General features: G+C 42.8%; 2 protein-coding genes across 6 annotated transcripts; both read left to right on the forward strand.

The window, feature by feature from the left end:
- The first annotated feature begins 3,066 nt into the window (after positions 1–3,066).
- On the forward strand, positions 3,067–12,569 carry LOC112228898 (serine/arginine repetitive matrix protein 1). 3 transcript variants are annotated; one of them, XM_024394646.2, is made up of 10 exons: positions 3,068–3,219; positions 4,176–4,237; positions 6,000–6,184; positions 6,985–7,677; positions 8,010–8,621; positions 10,770–10,900; positions 11,052–11,157; positions 11,391–11,457; positions 11,683–11,784; positions 11,987–12,569. In XM_024394646.2, the coding sequence occupies exons 4-10, from the start codon at positions 7,145–7,147 to the stop codon at positions 12,122–12,124; spliced, it is 1,689 nt and encodes a 562-aa protein (XP_024250414.1). In that variant the 5' UTR covers positions 3,068–3,219; positions 4,176–4,237; positions 6,000–6,184; positions 6,985–7,144; the 3' UTR covers positions 12,125–12,569. The 3 variants fall into 3 exon arrangements, with proteins under 3 accessions (XP_024250413.1, XP_024250414.1, XP_024250415.1); XM_024394645.2 differs by lacking the exon at positions 6,000–6,184 and having other exon boundaries at positions 3,067–3,219; XM_024394647.2 differs by lacking the exons at positions 4,176–4,237; positions 6,000–6,184 and having other exon boundaries at positions 3,069–3,219.
- A 148-nt stretch (positions 12,570–12,717) lies between these two features.
- Positions 12,718–16,826, forward strand: si:dkey-71d15.2 (SH3 domain-containing kinase-binding protein 1). 3 transcript variants are annotated; one of them, XM_024394654.2, is made up of 7 exons: positions 12,718–14,160; positions 14,634–14,650; positions 14,862–14,962; positions 15,338–15,472; positions 15,605–15,867; positions 15,962–16,025; positions 16,497–16,826. In XM_024394654.2, the coding sequence occupies exons 1-7, from the start codon at positions 14,090–14,092 to the stop codon at positions 16,533–16,535; spliced, it is 690 nt and encodes a 229-aa protein (XP_024250422.1). In that variant the 5' UTR covers positions 12,718–14,089; the 3' UTR covers positions 16,536–16,826. The 3 variants fall into 3 exon arrangements, with proteins under 3 accessions (XP_024250422.1, XP_024250420.1, XP_024250423.1); XM_024394652.2 differs by having other exon boundaries at positions 13,625–14,160; positions 15,329–15,472; XM_024394655.2 differs by having other exon boundaries at positions 13,627–14,160; positions 14,537–14,650; positions 15,329–15,472.
- Positions 16,827–16,980: the final 154 nt, after the last annotated feature.

The raw sequence follows: 16,980 nt of genomic DNA on the forward strand, positions 1-16,980 counted from the left end.
CAGCACTGTGAAATAACACACATAGAATCATGTAGTAACCAAACACGTGTTAAAGAAATCTAAATATGTTTTATATTTGAGTTTCTTCAAAGTAAGCCACCCTTTTCCTTGATGACAGCTTTGTACACACTTGGCATTCTCTCAACCAGCTTCATGAGGTAGTCACCTGGAATTAATTTCAATTAACAGGTGTGCCTTGTTAATTTGTTGAATTTCTTAATGAGTTTGAGCCCATCAGTTGTGTTGTGACAAGGTAGGGGGTGGTATACAGATATTTGGTAAAAGACCAAGTCCACAATTACGGCAAGAACAGGTCAAATTAGCAAAGAGAAATGACAGTCCATTGTTACGTTAAGACATGAAGGTCAGTGAATCCGGAAAATGTCAAGAACTTTTAAAGTTTCTCCAAGTGCTGTAACAAAAACCATCAAGAGCTATGATGAAACTGGCTCTCATGAGGACTGCCACAGGAAAGGAAGACCCAGAGCTACCTTTGCTGCAGAGGATAAGTTCATTAGAGTTACCAACCTTAGATTGCAGCCCAAAAAAATGCTTCACAGAGTTCAAGTAACAGACACATCTCAACATCAACTGTTCAGAGGAGACTGTGAATCAGGCCTTCAGGGTCGAATTGCTGCAAAGAAACCACTACTAAAGGACACCAATAAGAAGATGAGACTTGCTTGGGCCAAGAAACACAGCCAATGGACATTAGACTCGGGGAAATATGTCCTTTGGTCTGATGAGTACCAATGTTTGATTTTTGGTTCCAGCTGCCGTGTCTGTGAGACGCAGAGTAGGTGAATGGATGATCTCTGCATGTGGTTCCCACCATGAAGCATGGAAGAGGACAGATTTTTGGGATGTCGCAGATGCGGAAGTGTGGTGGATTGAGAAGCATCCAATGCAAAAAATCGAGGTTTAAAAACATCTGATAGAAATCTGAAGATGAAATGTCCAAAATAATACTAAATGCCAATGTCTTAAAGACACAGTCCTGGATCTTAAACGTCCACACCAGTAAAAATACACTCTTTCGAGCTGAAAGACGATGGTCAGAGCTTACCCATAATGTTGCATAACGATTTAAGTCAATAAGTCATTGTTTTAGTCAAAGTATGATGTATTTAGGCTTTAAGTGACAAATCTGAACTGGCCACTTCATGCAAATCCATGTGAATGCGGTGTCTTTTCCTATGATATGACATACAAATTATTTTCAGACTACGTTTCGTTTAAGGGTTGGGATTTATTTGAATGTTACCACTCTCCAGCATGACATTGCAGCTATTTCTGACTAATAAACAGTTATTCCTCTTCATGATGATGAGCCAAACCCAAATTCATTCTTTTTTTAGCCCCTTTTTCTCCCCAATTGGTAGTTCCAATCTTGTCGCATCGATGCAACAGACTCAGGAGAGACGAAAGTCGAGAGCCATGCATCCTCCGAAACACGACCCAACCAAGCTGCCCTGCTTCTTGACACACTGCTCACTTAATCCAGAAGCCAGCCACACAAATGTCTCAAAGGAAACACCGTCCAGCTGGCATCTGACGTCAGCATGCAGGCACCCGGCCCACCACAAGGAGTCGCTAGAGTGAGATGGGACAAGGAAATCTCGGCTGGTCAAACCCTCCCCTAACCCGGACGACGCTGAACCAATTGTGCGCCACCTTATGGGTCAACTGTGACACAGCCTGGGATCGAACCCAGGTCTGTAGTGATGCCTCAAGCACGGTAATGCGGTTCCTTAGACTGCTGCACCACTTGGGAAGCCACATCCACTTCTTACATCTTACCAGAAAATTATCATAATCTATTGGATAATTTGTCAATTTTCACACTTGTTTAACTAGTCTGTAAAAAAATATATAATAATTACAATTTAAATAAATAATTGTATCAATTTTAGAATAAGGCTGTAACGTAAGAAAGTGTAAAATGTCAAGGGGTCTGAATACTTTCCGAATGCACTGTATATTGGATCCTTGGACCTTAATGAGTATTGGCAGGCTCTTTAAGAGTACATCTTGGGCTACAGCTGAGGGATTGCAAAAATTCCTGTCAAAGGAAATACAAGCACACACAGGCTCCTGAGCCTTGTAGGGATGTGACTTGAATTGGAATGTGACTGAAGGAATGGGATGTTATTTTTGTGTGTGTGTGTGTACTTTTCTCTTATGATGTATGATGTATGATGTCGGTTTAGCCCAGTTTCCTACAATGAGAGTGGTAGAGGAAGATGAGTACGAGGTGAGGGATCCTTGTAACCAGCAAGAGAGTGATGGGAAGAATATGTGCTTCAGTAAGGTGTGCTTTTTAGCATGTATAGCCATGGTTGTTAATTGTATTGCAGAAATTAATCGAAAGTCACAGAAAATAGAGGTTGTAGTGGCAGCGCCAGAGAAGTAGAACAGCTGCAGGTGGTGTTGAGTGGTAGTGGAATGGGTGGTGAGTTTTTAGAGAGGGCTAATAGGTGGTAGGGTAATTTTCCTTAACTCCAATTTTGTATTGTTGTATCTAATAATATAATGTGAATGGCCTCACACACCAGTACAGTAGGTGGTGGTGTATGCACCTAAAAGTTGGACGCGATCCCCCAACTAAATCCCAAAAAGGAGAAGAAGGTGGTGGCACGGGACCGCCATAATACCATAGAAGAAGACGGCTCCGAGCGACAGTTTAAGTGTTTGCAGCAGCACACCCTCCCCATAGATAGAACAATGAGACAGATATTTCACTGGATGTTAAAATGTGAAGCATCCGCTAGGCGTTTCCACTCACTACCAAATATGGTAGTGAGAGGAAGCCCCACAGGCGGGCAGTACGAGAAGATGGAAATAGATTCTGTAAATGCTCTCATTGCTGAAACATTTGATCTCAATACAGTTTTATGTTCCCAAAACTAGTATATTATGAACAGAGTGGACTACGGTTTGTAGATTTGACCCTTTGCAAAAGTTGTTTAAAAATCGCGTTGTTTGGAGGTATTGCACACGCGCAATTCACAAAGTAGGCGTTCCTTAACGGAAATATGCCAATGACGCTAGATGCTTGTTCTGCCCACTTTGGGTCATTTGTTCCCTTTGAAACGAAAGGCTGTGGTCTATATTTACTTTAGTTGGTCTATCTTTGGTTTAGAAAATCTTAGCCCTCCCTGTACCGGACTGCAGAACGAAGGCGATTGAAATTAACGCTCTTTCAACACAAACTGAAAGGTAAGTTATTGCTGTTATTAATTTGATAATTTGTAATGTCCCATTTAAAAACAACTCGTCGTATGTGGATGTATCCAAGAATAGTTCACCTTTCTAAGCGGCATAGCTAACATCAGCACAGATTTGGGGAGCTTAACGCGTTACGTTAGACTAGCCAGTTTAGTGTACAAATAACCAAATGATTTCAACTGCACCATGTTGGTTATTTAGCTAGATGCTAACTAATGTTTGCTAACAAGCGCGATCGACTTGCGGTTGGCGAGACTTGTCTAGTTATATCGTTTAAAATATTTATAGGTAACCCGTGCCAATGCTAACAAGCGAACAACCTTTTAGCTAGCTAGTCGAGGTTGTTTGGCACGCTGCGTTTAGTCAACGTTATCCCACATTTCCCCACAGTTAGGCTGCACTGTTAGCAACTAGTTACTTTTTATAGTCACTGTTACAACTAAGTTAGTCGCATTGTTCTGACAAACCCATGTACCTAACAAGCAACTACTTCCTAACATGTTTGCCTTTTTAAAATGGCTGCTGCATATGTCGATGTGCTTTAGCTTGTTAATTTAGCGAGCTACTTATTTCTTCGATGGTGTAGTTCGTAGTAAAGTATGAAGATAGGCAGAAACTGCTTCTCCAATAAAAGTCTCCGATCACGCTTGTAGGTGTCGTGGCGACGTTGGCTGGCTAAGCGCAGAAAACGCAATTTGGTCTAAAGGTCGTCTCACGCCGAACTGCGCATGTGCATGCCGTCAAAATCAAACCCTGGTCTTCTTCGCAAGGGTTCCTGGAAGTCTTGCCATGTTACGTCTCTGGGGTTAAAAACTGTGTTTGTAGTAACTAAATCTGTACATTGGTTAACGTTAGCTACCTGTAGTTTCACCAAGTCCGCTTGCTAGGCTTTATTGTTTAAAACTCGCTGTCACTTCTGTCAATGCAAGTATGTTTCTTTTCTACAGATTATTCCATATATGCCAAAGATGGTCAGACATCACTCCGGACCTCCTCGGTTCAAGCCCAGGTATTCGCAGAATATTAGTTATTGCAACAAACAAGGTTACGTAACAACAACAACAAACGGGTGTGATCATTCTACATTGGTCCCTGCAGTTTACGCTCAAACCGTTAGGGTTAGAACACTTATTTAGAACGTCCAGTTTCGATTGACGCATCAATCGGCATTTGAGCTGGCCACACTGTTTTTTCATAGACATTTTTCACAAACACAGTCCCTACAAAGTTATGTCCAGAACGTGACCAGTTTATTTTTGGATGCAATGTTCAGACATTCACAGAAGTAGCTGCAGCATAACACAATCATCCAAACCAGAAAATGTAGGCTGCATTTGTCCTAGTGCTAACTGAGGAAAGATTGACGTAACACAAGCGGTCAAATTTTTATAGCTATCGGCTGACAAACTTTTTATTTTATTTTTATTGTACCTGTATTTAACTAGGCAAGTCGGTTAACCTCACTAGGGTACGTGGGATGCTAGTGTCCCACCTGGCCAACATCCACTGAAATTGCAGAGCGCCAAATTCAAAAACAGAAATGCTCATTATAAAAATTCATAAAACCTACAAGTGTTATACATGGGTTTAAAGATTAACTTCTTGTTAATCCAACCACGGTGTCAGATTTCAAAAAGGCTTTACAGCGAAAGCATACCATGCAATTATTTGAGAACAGCGCCCAGCAGACAAATCATTTCAAACAGTAACCAGCCAAGTAGAGGAGTTACACAAGTCAGAAATAGTGATAAAATGAATCACTTACCTTTGATGATCTTCATATGGTTGCACTCACAAGACTCCCATTTACTCAATAAATGTTCGTTTTGTTCGATAAAGTCCATGTTTATATCCAAAAACCTCAGTTTTGTTCAGTAATCCACAGGCTCAAATGCAGTCACAACAGGCAGCCAAAGAATCCAAATAGTACCCGTAAAGTTCGTAGAAACATGTCAAACGATGTTTATAATCAATCCTTAGGTTGTTTTTAGTCATAATAATCAATATTTCAGCCGGACAATATCTTCGTCAATATAAAAGCTAAACAAGAAAGGTGCGCTCTCGGTCGGGCGCATGAAAAAGCTCTGGGACACTATAGTGTCCACTCATTCAGAGAGGTCATACTCCCTCATTTTTCAGAATACAAGCCTGACACAAATCTAAAGACTTGACATCTAGTGGAAGCCATAGGAAGTGCAATTTGAGTCCCAAGTCAATGGATACTGTAATGGCATTCAATAGAAAACTACAAACATTTAAAAAATGCCACTTCCTGGATGGATTTTTCTCAGGTTTTCACCAGTACTTGAAATCTTGAATAAAACTGTAAATACACTATGCATGTTTGGTGCACAATGTATGCACTTACAGTAGAAACGACAACACAATATACAGGAAATAAGGAACTTGCTGATGTCCAAAGTTTTTCTTTGTATGGAAAACAATGCAATGTGAGCATCAGCCAGAAAATGTTCAATTTTGTGCAAGTATCTCCATAACGTAAACTCACCCCATTCCGTACAAATGTGGGCAACCGCAACATTCAAACGAGGCTACAAAGAAAACTAATGGGACTGTAGCAACTGTGTTGACTTCAAAATCGGGGGTGTGAACTAGTTTTCTATTCAAGCGTTGATCGACATGCTAATGGCTCTATAGTATTGGAGAAAAGTTAAAAAAATGGACCCTCCGTTACATCGGGACGTGTCATGTCGTAACGTACAGCACACATAAAGCAACTAATTCTGTCTTACAATCTCTCTCTCCACCAGGTGTAGCATTTCCCTCATACTTTAAAAACAAGAAATGGACAGTGACGGGGGTAAGGGAGATGCCTAGTCATTTCTTGCGTCATCACTGCAAGCGATCATCATTCTCAAAGCTGCTGTTTACTTCTAAGATCACTTTAGCACCGCCCTAAAAACCCGACTCAAATTCGACACAAACCTTCAAATAGGTATGGCATGTCACATTCTATAAACTTTTTATAGTGTTTTATTTATATTTTAGAGGTGATAAGTTGGACAGATCGAGTGGGGGAAAAAGCAATTTTCCCACACAAAATCTCTCCGTCTCACTATCACGCATGTCGCATTTCGCTTCCCCACCCGCCATTTTTAAAAAGACCCGACGGGGCTCATAGCCTGCTTGAATTATGCAGAAACAGGCAGTGTTTAGGTCATGTAATTGATTCTGTTGGAAAGGGGCAAAATTGTGCTTTACAATGGTATTGACATTACAGTTAATCTGGAAGTATTACGTTTTGGGGGCGCTAAAATAAGGGCAATTGTACAGACCAAGGCGATGTACGAGTTTACGTGAGTTCACGTTACTTGATCGGCGCAAACATATTGAAGTGCGTGGGCTCTCCTCGACGAGAGAAGTTTGTCCGGCGCGATCAATCCTCAAACGTAAATTGTCCGCAGCCCTGAAATAGGCTACTCCTATGTGAATCAATGAGGCGGGAACACGCCTCAATTCAAACTTAAAAAATACAACTCGTTTGAAAATAATAGCCTATAGATAACTTGCAGGCAGCGCGTGTTAACTGTCCTGTTGCGTAATAATCACATTTTGGAACAGTGAGTGCATTCTGACATCACGTGCACAAAACAACTCACGCTGGGGCGACCGTTAGATATTTGGAAGTCATGTATGAGAAGGTTAAGTAACACTATTTTAAGTGTAGACATGGTTAATGATAAAAGAATATGAATTGTGTGGATGGATTCTTAAGACTGTTTTGTTATTCAACAGGTCCTACTCGGGTGGCTACAACAACACGCCACACGAAGAGCATTACAGCCCTCATCTCGGGAGTCAGAGAGGATTCCAGGGCCACCCAGGAAAGGCCCCTCCAAGCTGGAGAAATTCCAGAGGCAGAGGACACGCTCACTTTGCCAAAAGTCCCACACTGATGGGAGAACGGCGGGAGCGACAATTCAATCAGTGGAGGTCCCAAAACCAGGATTCCTTCAACACATGCCCCTCTCAATCGGACCCCCATCATGGCCACAGGAGGGCACCCCCATCCAGGCCAAACTGTCCTCCCCAAGCCCAGCATAGGTCCTCCCCACACAGTCCTGCACAATGGCACCAGGGCCAGAGGGGAGCACCTATCCATGGACAACACCCAGGTCACAGATCCCCCTCACCACACCATTACCATAGCCAACGCCCTGACAGGAGGCTGCCACCCTCACCATCCCCCCACGGTTCCTTCATGGGCCCCTACAAGCACCCAGGTCCTTCCCATGAAGAGGATAGGAGCTGGGGTGCCCGGCCACACCATAGCCCCGGGAAGAGGTTGTTTGAGCGCCCAGGTCGCGGGGGGAAGCGCTGGAATGGGCCAGGGCCCTTTCCCCACCCACACAATAGTGAACGTGGACCTTCTGGCACCACCCAGAAAAAGCCACAGGAGTTTCATGGCAGAGGCCCATATCCAGAGAGGTACATGAGTGAAGAGGCAGTATGGGCTGGGTAAAATAAATGGAAAGAATGTGTAAACTCACATAGTCCTCTACACCACAGAGGTCAAAATTATCGTTCAGTGTTACAATGCTAATAAACTGTAAAATGCGGTGATCTGGTGTTAATGCGCTGGTCGCCTGCCATTGGAAAGAGTTTTTGTTTATGCTCACTGAAGGTTTTACGCCTACCTGTATCATGGCATTAAGGTGAAGGGGCACCATAAAGAAACGCTAAACCTCCTTTTCCTGCGTCCCCCGATAATGGATCTTCCAATGTAATCATTTGTTGTATTGTTTGTGATGGATGTGCAGGTGGTCTGCTGAGCGAGATCCCAGGCAACAGCATGGAGTGGTGGGAAGGGAGAGGGAGGGCAGCGGACGCCGCAGCGCTGAGTGGGCACAGGAAGGCAGCTCTCACCACCCTCCCCACAGATCCCCCGCATGGAAAGGCGTTTCATCTTCTTTCTACCAGAACAGCCCGCAGGGAAGACCAAGTGGACAACCTCGCAAGCGGAATTTCCAGGAGTGCGGACCAGGCCTTGGTCTGGAGCATGGTCATCCAAAGTGCCCTCGGAGAGAGATCCCACAAACCTTCTCTAGGGGATTTGGCGGCCGTCCCTTGTCTCTCGTGGACAAGAGTCGCTTGATGAAGGGGCGTCAAATTAGAGCGGAATCGGTGATGCGGCTTAAAGCACCTCCACTTCGACCCAGAGGAGCAGATATCGAGAACCAGGAAGAGGAAGGTCTGCATGCATCCAGAGCAAATGCACGATCCAAGTTCGCTCTTCGGCAGGAGCGTTTCCAAGCAAAGGCTGGGCCGCTGAGGAAGAGGCCCATAACTCATCAGTCACCTGCCAAGTCTTCCAGGAACTCTGAGTCACACAAGGAACATGTGGACTCTCAGCGCGCCTTGAGCACACACAGGTACGGTATCTTCCTTCTCACTCTGGGAGCTGGGGCGTGATGATGTTTGGAGGAAATGGAATTACGGCGATGTCCTGAATCCGTTACGCTTTGAAATCAAATGTCCAAAGTCCTCTGGCAGTGAACAGAATAATTCAAGTGTTTTTTTTCCCCTTTTTTTCTTCTGGGTGCCAGACATTCAAAGTTGAATTAATATCAGCCTGTTCATTAATGTCAGATTGAAAGATGCTAGAAAAGCCATATCCATACGTGTTGATGGGAGGTCTGTTCCTCTGATGCTATTGGGGTCTGAAGCTAGTGGTGCTGTCCCTCTCTGACCAAGTGGAAGAGTTGAAGAAACTTACGCACGCAGCAAGCCCCCCAGACAGAACAGAGGTTCAGAAGAGTCCATCTGTGAAGAGGACTGTGGACAAAACCATACCCTTAAATCCGCTGAAATGCCACAGTAGTTGCACACCAACATGACTCGTAGGAAAGGAGATGCTTTTCTTTTCCTGGATGGGCAGTGACCTATGTAGGAGGAGACTCTGAAACGGACAGCTGTACTACTAATTTGGGTAACACAATCTGCCAGTTGACAAGGGGATATTTGGCTCGCAGGAAGTCAGTTTGAGGAATAACATTCAAATGGCATTGGAATATGCAGCAGCTTCCTTGAAGATGCCACCCAGAGGACTTTTGGGGATAGTACACTGACAACATGCGGCAGAAGCTCTGAGGCTGTACAGCATCAAGAGGAGAGTACACTGCCGCTGAGGAATCTTCATATCAATATTTACTCAATGGTCCAAAGATGAGGTCAACGTGTGCTGCTGTTCCTGAACTGTTGGCCCCTTTTATGCTCTGGTAATACATGGATGCATACAATACTACTTGTATTTCTTAGAGACAGAATGCAGCCATGCAGTTGACTCAATATTTACTCAATGGTCCAAAGATGAGGTCAACGTGTGCTGCTGTTCCTGAACTGTTGGCCCCTTTTATGCTCTGGTAATACATGGATGCATACAATACTACTTGTATTTCTTAGAGACAGAATGCAGCCATGCAGTTGACTCACTACTTAAAAAGTGATTTTAGAATCATTACTCATTAAATGTCCAATAGACCTACAAGAAACAAATGAAGCGATAATGGACCACCCCTTGGTACATTAACATCACACGGAACCTTATCTGGCTAAGCAGGTGAACAGTGGACTTTCTCTGCATGAAAGAATACATCAAATCTGCATCTATGCAGAACATGTGCAGTGTTTTGTACAGTACACTGAATCTCATCACAGCAATGGTGGGATTACAAGTACAATTGGATGTCTACGTGTAAACAATGGAATCCATTCCTACAAAGTGCAAGCTCCTTCACACCGTGCTCTGTAGATTGCTTGTTTATTGAAGCGTACTGGTGAATTTTGACCGAAGACGGACAATCTCGATTTGAATTGATCACACTGCTTGTACCAGACAGGAGCGCAAGATCACCAAAACATACCCTTTTGAAATTGAATGTCCAGTGATTGCAGGAGAGCTGGGATTTGGGAAGTGAGACTGAACTTAACGAAAAGAAGTAAGGATCAACTGAAGATCACCGATCATAGACGAATGGCTCGTTTGAACTGGAGAGTATTGACAGCCTTTGAGCTTCACTTCAAGTTAAAAAATGTGGACCCCAAGAGACCGGGTCATCAAAACCATCAGCATCACTTGTCCATTTCACACACGTCAGTTTTCACACAGTGAAGGGTTCATTGGAAAAACAGCGTTAGGAAACCATGGACATTACATGCTCTTTGTAAGTACCCGAGTGACGATCAGCTTTTATTATGACCATTATTCCACTCAGTGATTTTATATATGAATCTTTAGCCGCCTGCCTGTTAACTCCCTTCATCCGCCATGTAACTTCCTGTCATTCCATGTCACCCAATATCTGTTCTAGTCTGTTTTAGCGTATTACATTTTTTGTTCTACAGAACGACACCATTTCAACTTTTCAGGGCATTACTTAGACTGACGGAATCTTCCCTTCGGGTGCAGGCTTCTAGTAATAATGTTCTGCTTGACTGCCTACCAAACCTTTGCCTCTCAGGCTTCACTGAATAGGATGCTCATCTCTTGTCATCCTCTACCTCGGCTGGTCTCTCTCCAGCTCTTCCTCTATAGACCGACGGTTGGCTCGTGACCTAGTCGTCGTGTCCCAGTGGCAAGCGCCGGGGACAATCTCCAGCTCAAAGGACAGCCCCCCAAGGGATAGAAGTAGACCACCAAAGAACAAGACCGGTAAGGGAACTGTGACATTTTGTTTAGTCATGTTGGCTAAGTTTGTTTGATGCCCCTCGACAGGAATGTGACGTCTCTTGGCGAATTAAGATAATTCATGAATCATTGTGAGAATGCGACTTCTCTTACTCACTCTCACCTGACTTTTCAGAGCCCTATTACAATTCAGATGAACAACTTACGCTGAATGAACGCTTCTCTAAAATTCATGACTCCAGTCCTTCCCCTTCTCCAAGAGACTGGAGATATGCAGAAAGGTAATCCGCCAATTTAAATATAAGAAACTTGGTGAGGATTATTGTAAAAGAGTTGATGTAAAGTGAATATATTGTTATGAATGGAATATAACTGGAACCATTTTGTGGTGCAAAGTCTTTGTGGTTATGGGTTACATGGTATGATGCGTAACAGTGGCTTCACACCGCAATAACTAGTTTCAGTCAGGATAATTTTAGCCAGATAATTCACTTTGTCTTGTTTCACATTTTAGGCAAACGGACATGCCACAGGAGAACCACACACCTGAAAGACCCTTCAGGAATCCAAGATCAACTCAGGTGAGGAGCACGTCCTGGTTTTGACTGGGCTCTTAGAAAACTGAATGTTCATATCTTTAGTGTTGAGAGTGCGAACATGCTTACTGTAATGAGCGTAAGCTGTCAAGGGATGCCAATACCTTGAATGTTACCTCCCATAGTTTTGGAAACCTCAGCGAGCAATTCCATTTCTTGATCAACTCCATTCCACCATATATGCTCATGCTTTACTCTTATGACCCACAGAGACCCAGCTTCCGCCCCAGCAGCCCAAATCATAAACCAGGTCCTCCTCCCCAGAGAAAGCCAGGCTCTGAACTGCCCGGTCCCTTTAGGAAGCCACTCATGGTATGAAGCTTCTTTTTCTTTTTTTTTAACAGCTCTTATAACTTTTGGTCAGTGACTTCTCTTAGCCCATTGACCGTGTTGTTGGCCTCCTTGACCTTTTTGAAAATATAGGTGGTGGTGTCAGGTGGATTAAGCTGTATGTCACTGAAAGACTGCATTTCTGACTAGTCTGGCTGAAATAATTTCTTCCTCCTTTTTATAGGGAGGCTTTGTGCCACGTCCCTTCTCTCAGAGGCCAGTGTTCAGGAAGAGCCAGAGCATCCTGTCAAAATACCGCAACATGCCGTCGATGCGTCAACGTGTACCTCCCAACAGAGGGTCGAATTACCGCCGCTGGTGATCAAACTAGAGGGACTGACTGCACAGATTGGGGTTACACGCCCTGGCCTTGTGCTTTGGGCTGCCTCGTGGTCTTGGAGATGGCTCCCAAATGGAACTGTCCCTGTGCCCATCAGAAAAACCAGACATAAAATGTGTATATTTATAACATAAGATCTGTTTTAAATATAGAGAATAGGCCATCTGTTTCTATTCTTCCTGACTAGTTATTATGGACATGGTTTTGTGATTTCACAACTGTGTTACAGCTCTCATAACATGTAAATGAGGTAATGGAGACTTCTTTTTATATTTTCCAGCATCACTTTTTTCCCCGGTGCTTAGATTTGTTTTTGCTGTAAAGTGGCCTTAAAGACTATTCCACAGGGGCTGTTTAATATGATGCTCTGTCAAAAGTGTGTTTTTTATAATTCTCAACCTGTTAAAAACTACTGATACCCCTTGCATGTCCTGCTCATTTGAACATTTTGTTTTAAGGTATTTCAAATCATTGGCTGGACATGCCTTGTGTGGAGGTTTCTCTTGTGCCGAAGGAGGCCCCGTAGGACCTTTTTTGGGATGTACCTTCCATGGGACTGGGGAGATCTAGTTAGCATTTCGCATTGACTAAAATTCCTTTTGAACTGAAGTGACCCAATTCATAGTATTGAGGTTCATGTGAACTACAGGCTTGATCAACACTGTCCCTTTTACTGCAAAAGGAGTTTAAAACAAAAAAATGAATAAGCGGTGGACAGACTATAGCTGGGAAATTCTAGACTGATTCTCATTTATGGATGTAATAGTGTAGCTGGTTTGTATGTAAATTGAGTCTTGCTGAAAATTATATGGGGCTTGTATGATTTAGTTTTGTATGAGATGATACTTTAGCTTGTGTTATGGCTGAGTAGATCATTTAATCTCTGCCAAATTAGCTTCACCCTACTCCTGTAACACTGTTGAATAGAAAATAGTTAGGGGAACAATCTGAAGAAGATAAAGCACCATTTAAAACATTGATGTGAAAGACAAAAAATCCACAATGAAAGAAGGGGGGTGGGGGTCAGAAAGAAAGTTTGCTCTAGTCTTAGAGGTGGAGAGAACTGTTCTGTTGGGTGTGCCATTTGCATTCCTTGGAGATCACCAGTCAGATGAGCTGTTGCCACTTCAGTGTAGGCTAGCCATGTCCTTTCCTGTGATTGGTTACAGCTGTCACCTTAAAAGGAGGGGATTCCAGAACTGTCACAAAGGCTTGACAGCTAAAGGAAGCCCTGGGGGAATAACCGGTGTAGAAATATAGAAAAGTAAGATTAAGACAGTGAGAAAGAACCATATATAAAGGAGACAAAAGTACACAATGAGCTTATACAGTCAGGTCCATAATTATTGCCATTCTTGATAAAGGAGCAAAAAAAGACTATAAAATAAGACAGATACTGAGCTATATTGTATACCCCCCCAAAAAATGTATTTTATACTAATACAACTACTCATAGAAAGAGACTTTGTTCAAGTTTTTTTTTTTTTTATTAAAGATCAGGGTCAAAAGCACTACACAGCTGATTCAAACTCATCAAGCTTTGATTATTTGAATCAACGTTTCACACATTTTGGCAGACAGGAATTCCATGTATATCTTCTAATCTCTGAATAATATAATTTCCCCCCAAAAATGTAATGATAAACTAGTAGCGCTTCATATTCTTGATTCAAATTACAATGACGATTCTGCTTGACTTTTCCCATTCAAACTCAAATTGTGGAACTGACTCTGAAGATACTGGATAATTGCGTGAGTGTCAAATGCCCTGTAGTCTGTCCCTTTAAATGCTCCCAAATATTTAGCTCGGCAATCAGTAGTTCTGTCATCCTCAGGGACGGACCCAATGTTACTGGTAGTGAGCATGTCTGGGTGCTCCACTATTCTGTGCTAAACTTAGCCCCGGCAATACCTCCTCTCATCACACTAACGTGCTTTTGGGTTACAATGGAACCGGTGAATGGTGTAGAGTTACCACCAATGGAGCTGGATTGCGATAGGAACACTGGCCGAACAAGGTGAGCATGTACAATATAAATCCAATCTTGAACACCTACTAAGATATATGATCTTGTCAATGGATTGGTGTCTCTTTTCTGTAGCAAACGGTTACTGCTAATGTTTTGCACTGATTCTTCATTTTGATTTTTCAGTGTGCACAGTATCTACGATTGTTACATTTGAAACAACAGTTGTCCCTTACCGTTGGCAGCCTCGTTTTATTTTATTGAGCAAGAATGATTCATGCATTTACTTATCCTCTTGGTGTCTGACAAGTGTACATTGTGATGCTTTCCAAAATAGGCTTGAACGCGTGCATGTTCTGATTGACACGTGTGCTTGGAGAAATACCAGACTCCACTGACTTTATTCACTCCACTCTGTCATTTTTAGATAGAAATTCTTAGCTTCTGGAGCTCTTTTCTCTCTTTCATTCTGTTACTCTACATATCACCTTGGCGTTCTTCTGTGTCACCATGGGCAACTATAGCTCTGCCCTCACCGCGGGTAAGCCAATCAACCATTCTCCAATCTTCTCTTACGTTCCTTTTTTTTTTTAAACTCGTTTTAATGATTTAGTGGCTCAAGAATTGAAGAATGCCTGACACCGTGTTTTTATGATACTCTGTTATTTTACTTCAATGACCCCCACCTCCAATTGAGCCTTTAAATCAAATAAACTGTCTAATGCTGTCTTGGTTTGTTTTTTCTCCCTAAGACATTGAAGATTTTGATGCTGTCGTTTCGGTCACTGAGACGCTGAATCAATTGGCAGCACACGTGGAAGACGAAAGGTTTCAGTCACAGATTCTGTCATTGGTCAGTATATTTCTGAACACCGATATATGATATGGTTATTATTGTAGAGTAGTGCAGCATGTGATAGGGTTGTTGAGTCTCTGAGGAGCTTGTCAACTACTCACAGATCTGTTTGTGTCCCGTTTTGTCCTTGAGTTAAATTTAACATTTTAAGCTGGCAGACAACCCAAGCAAGCATGCATGCATACATGTACATTTGACATGTGCTAGTAAGTATTCATAAAGGGACTGAAGTGTTCAATATTCTGTAGGGACACAATTACAATAACCACCTGTACGCATAACAGGATATGTCATTTTAAAAATGAAGTCCTCGTCTCCTTTCAATACTCATGTTTCTTTCTCTGTTTGCTGTTGTCCTCTCAGGCTGCTCAGTCTAACCCTGACTTACAGGAAGACGTACAGGTGGCCCCTACACAGGAGGGAGAGGTGCAAGAGGAGCTGGACCTCTCCTCTGTCATATCACACATCAGCACCCAGACAGCACCTATAAACACCCCTGTTTTACCTGTAAGTCCATTTTCACCTTACTATGCTTGCTGCCCAATGACGATGTGGACTATACAGTTGCTTATTCAGCCTCTGTTGCGTTGGTTTAAAGACTATCAATTGTTTGTGCTGTTATGATGCGTTGGTGGACAGGTGATTGAAAAGAAGCCTCACCGCCCTCCAAGGCACACAAGGCTCTCTTCATCATCCACTGGTGCCAATGTTCCCCACCCCTTCTCCACCCTCCTCCCTGGGGCTCTCTCTGCTATCCTGCGTGTGACCCTGCCCCCTCACCTCACCTCTAACCCCAAGCCCAGGAGGGAGCCAAGTGCCCAGGGCCCACTGACCCTAGAACAGCTGCAGACAGAGCTCCGGGACCTGAGGGACGAGGTAGAAATGATGAAGAGCCAGCACAAGTAAGTCTTTGTTTATCTTTGCGTGTAACTACAGTATGTCTTGTATTGTGTTTTCCAAGTGTGCCTCTGATTTAGGATTTCTCTTCTCTGATAGCAAAGAGATTCAACTGCTGATGAATGAGTTGGATGAGGAGAAAAGGATTCGTTTGTCAGTACAGGTACTGTGTGTCTGTCAGACATCTACATATGATCCAAGTACTGAATATATCACTCTATTGGAGATATACCTAACAGAGATTAGATGTTTACTGACACTATTAGGGGAAAATAGGGTTCTTTGTCCGTTGCCATAACTCTTTCTGGGTTCCATGTAGAAATCTGTGGAAAGAGTTCTATATAGAACCCAAGGGTTCTACCTGGAACCAAAAGTCATTTTTCAAAGGGGTCTCCTATGGGGCCAGCCAATGAACCATTTTAGGTTATAGATAGCACCTAATACAATAGGCATTGTAGGCATTGTATTCTAGATACATTTGATGACCAACCTTTCCTGACTTAAGACTAGCTCTGTTTATTACAGTCCAGGTTGATGTAAATGGTTGTAATGATTTCTTATCATTATGCTGTGCTTGCTTGCTGTTGTCCAATTGATGTTACCTCAAGGTCTCATGTGTGTGTTCTTGTTTCAGATGGAGGTGGCACAGATGAAGAAGCACAAGTCCAAATGAGCTGTCGGGCTCAAACAGCATGACATCCCCAAAGAAGTTTGAACAGGCGGTAATCTGTCTCAGCCTCTGTTTTGGTTTAAAGACTATCAATTGTTTGACCAGTTTGTTGTGATCCGTTGGACAGGTGATTGAAAAGAAGCCTCACCACCCTCAAGGCCCACAAAATGAATTATCAATGATTTATGAAACTCAAACTATATAGTGAATGTTGAGAAGTTAACTCCTGAGCATCTTGTACAGAGACATTTTTATATTTGCTTATTTTACTTTTTAAATAAAAATTAAAACAATCATGTTCTCTAAGTCTACAGTGGTTTAAAGTACATTTTAATTTCTATTGATGTGGCTCTTTCCATTATTTTTTTTTAATTGATTGACATTCCTAAAATATTGTGGTTTATAGTATGGTTCCTCTACAGATATCATTCCACACAGTGATACAGAC

Source organism: Oncorhynchus tshawytscha, linkage group LG30 (genome assembly GCF_018296145.1).
Source record: "Oncorhynchus tshawytscha isolate Ot180627B linkage group LG30, Otsh_v2.0, whole genome shotgun sequence".
Lineage (NCBI taxonomy): Eukaryota > Metazoa > Chordata > Actinopteri > Salmoniformes > Salmonidae > Oncorhynchus > Oncorhynchus tshawytscha.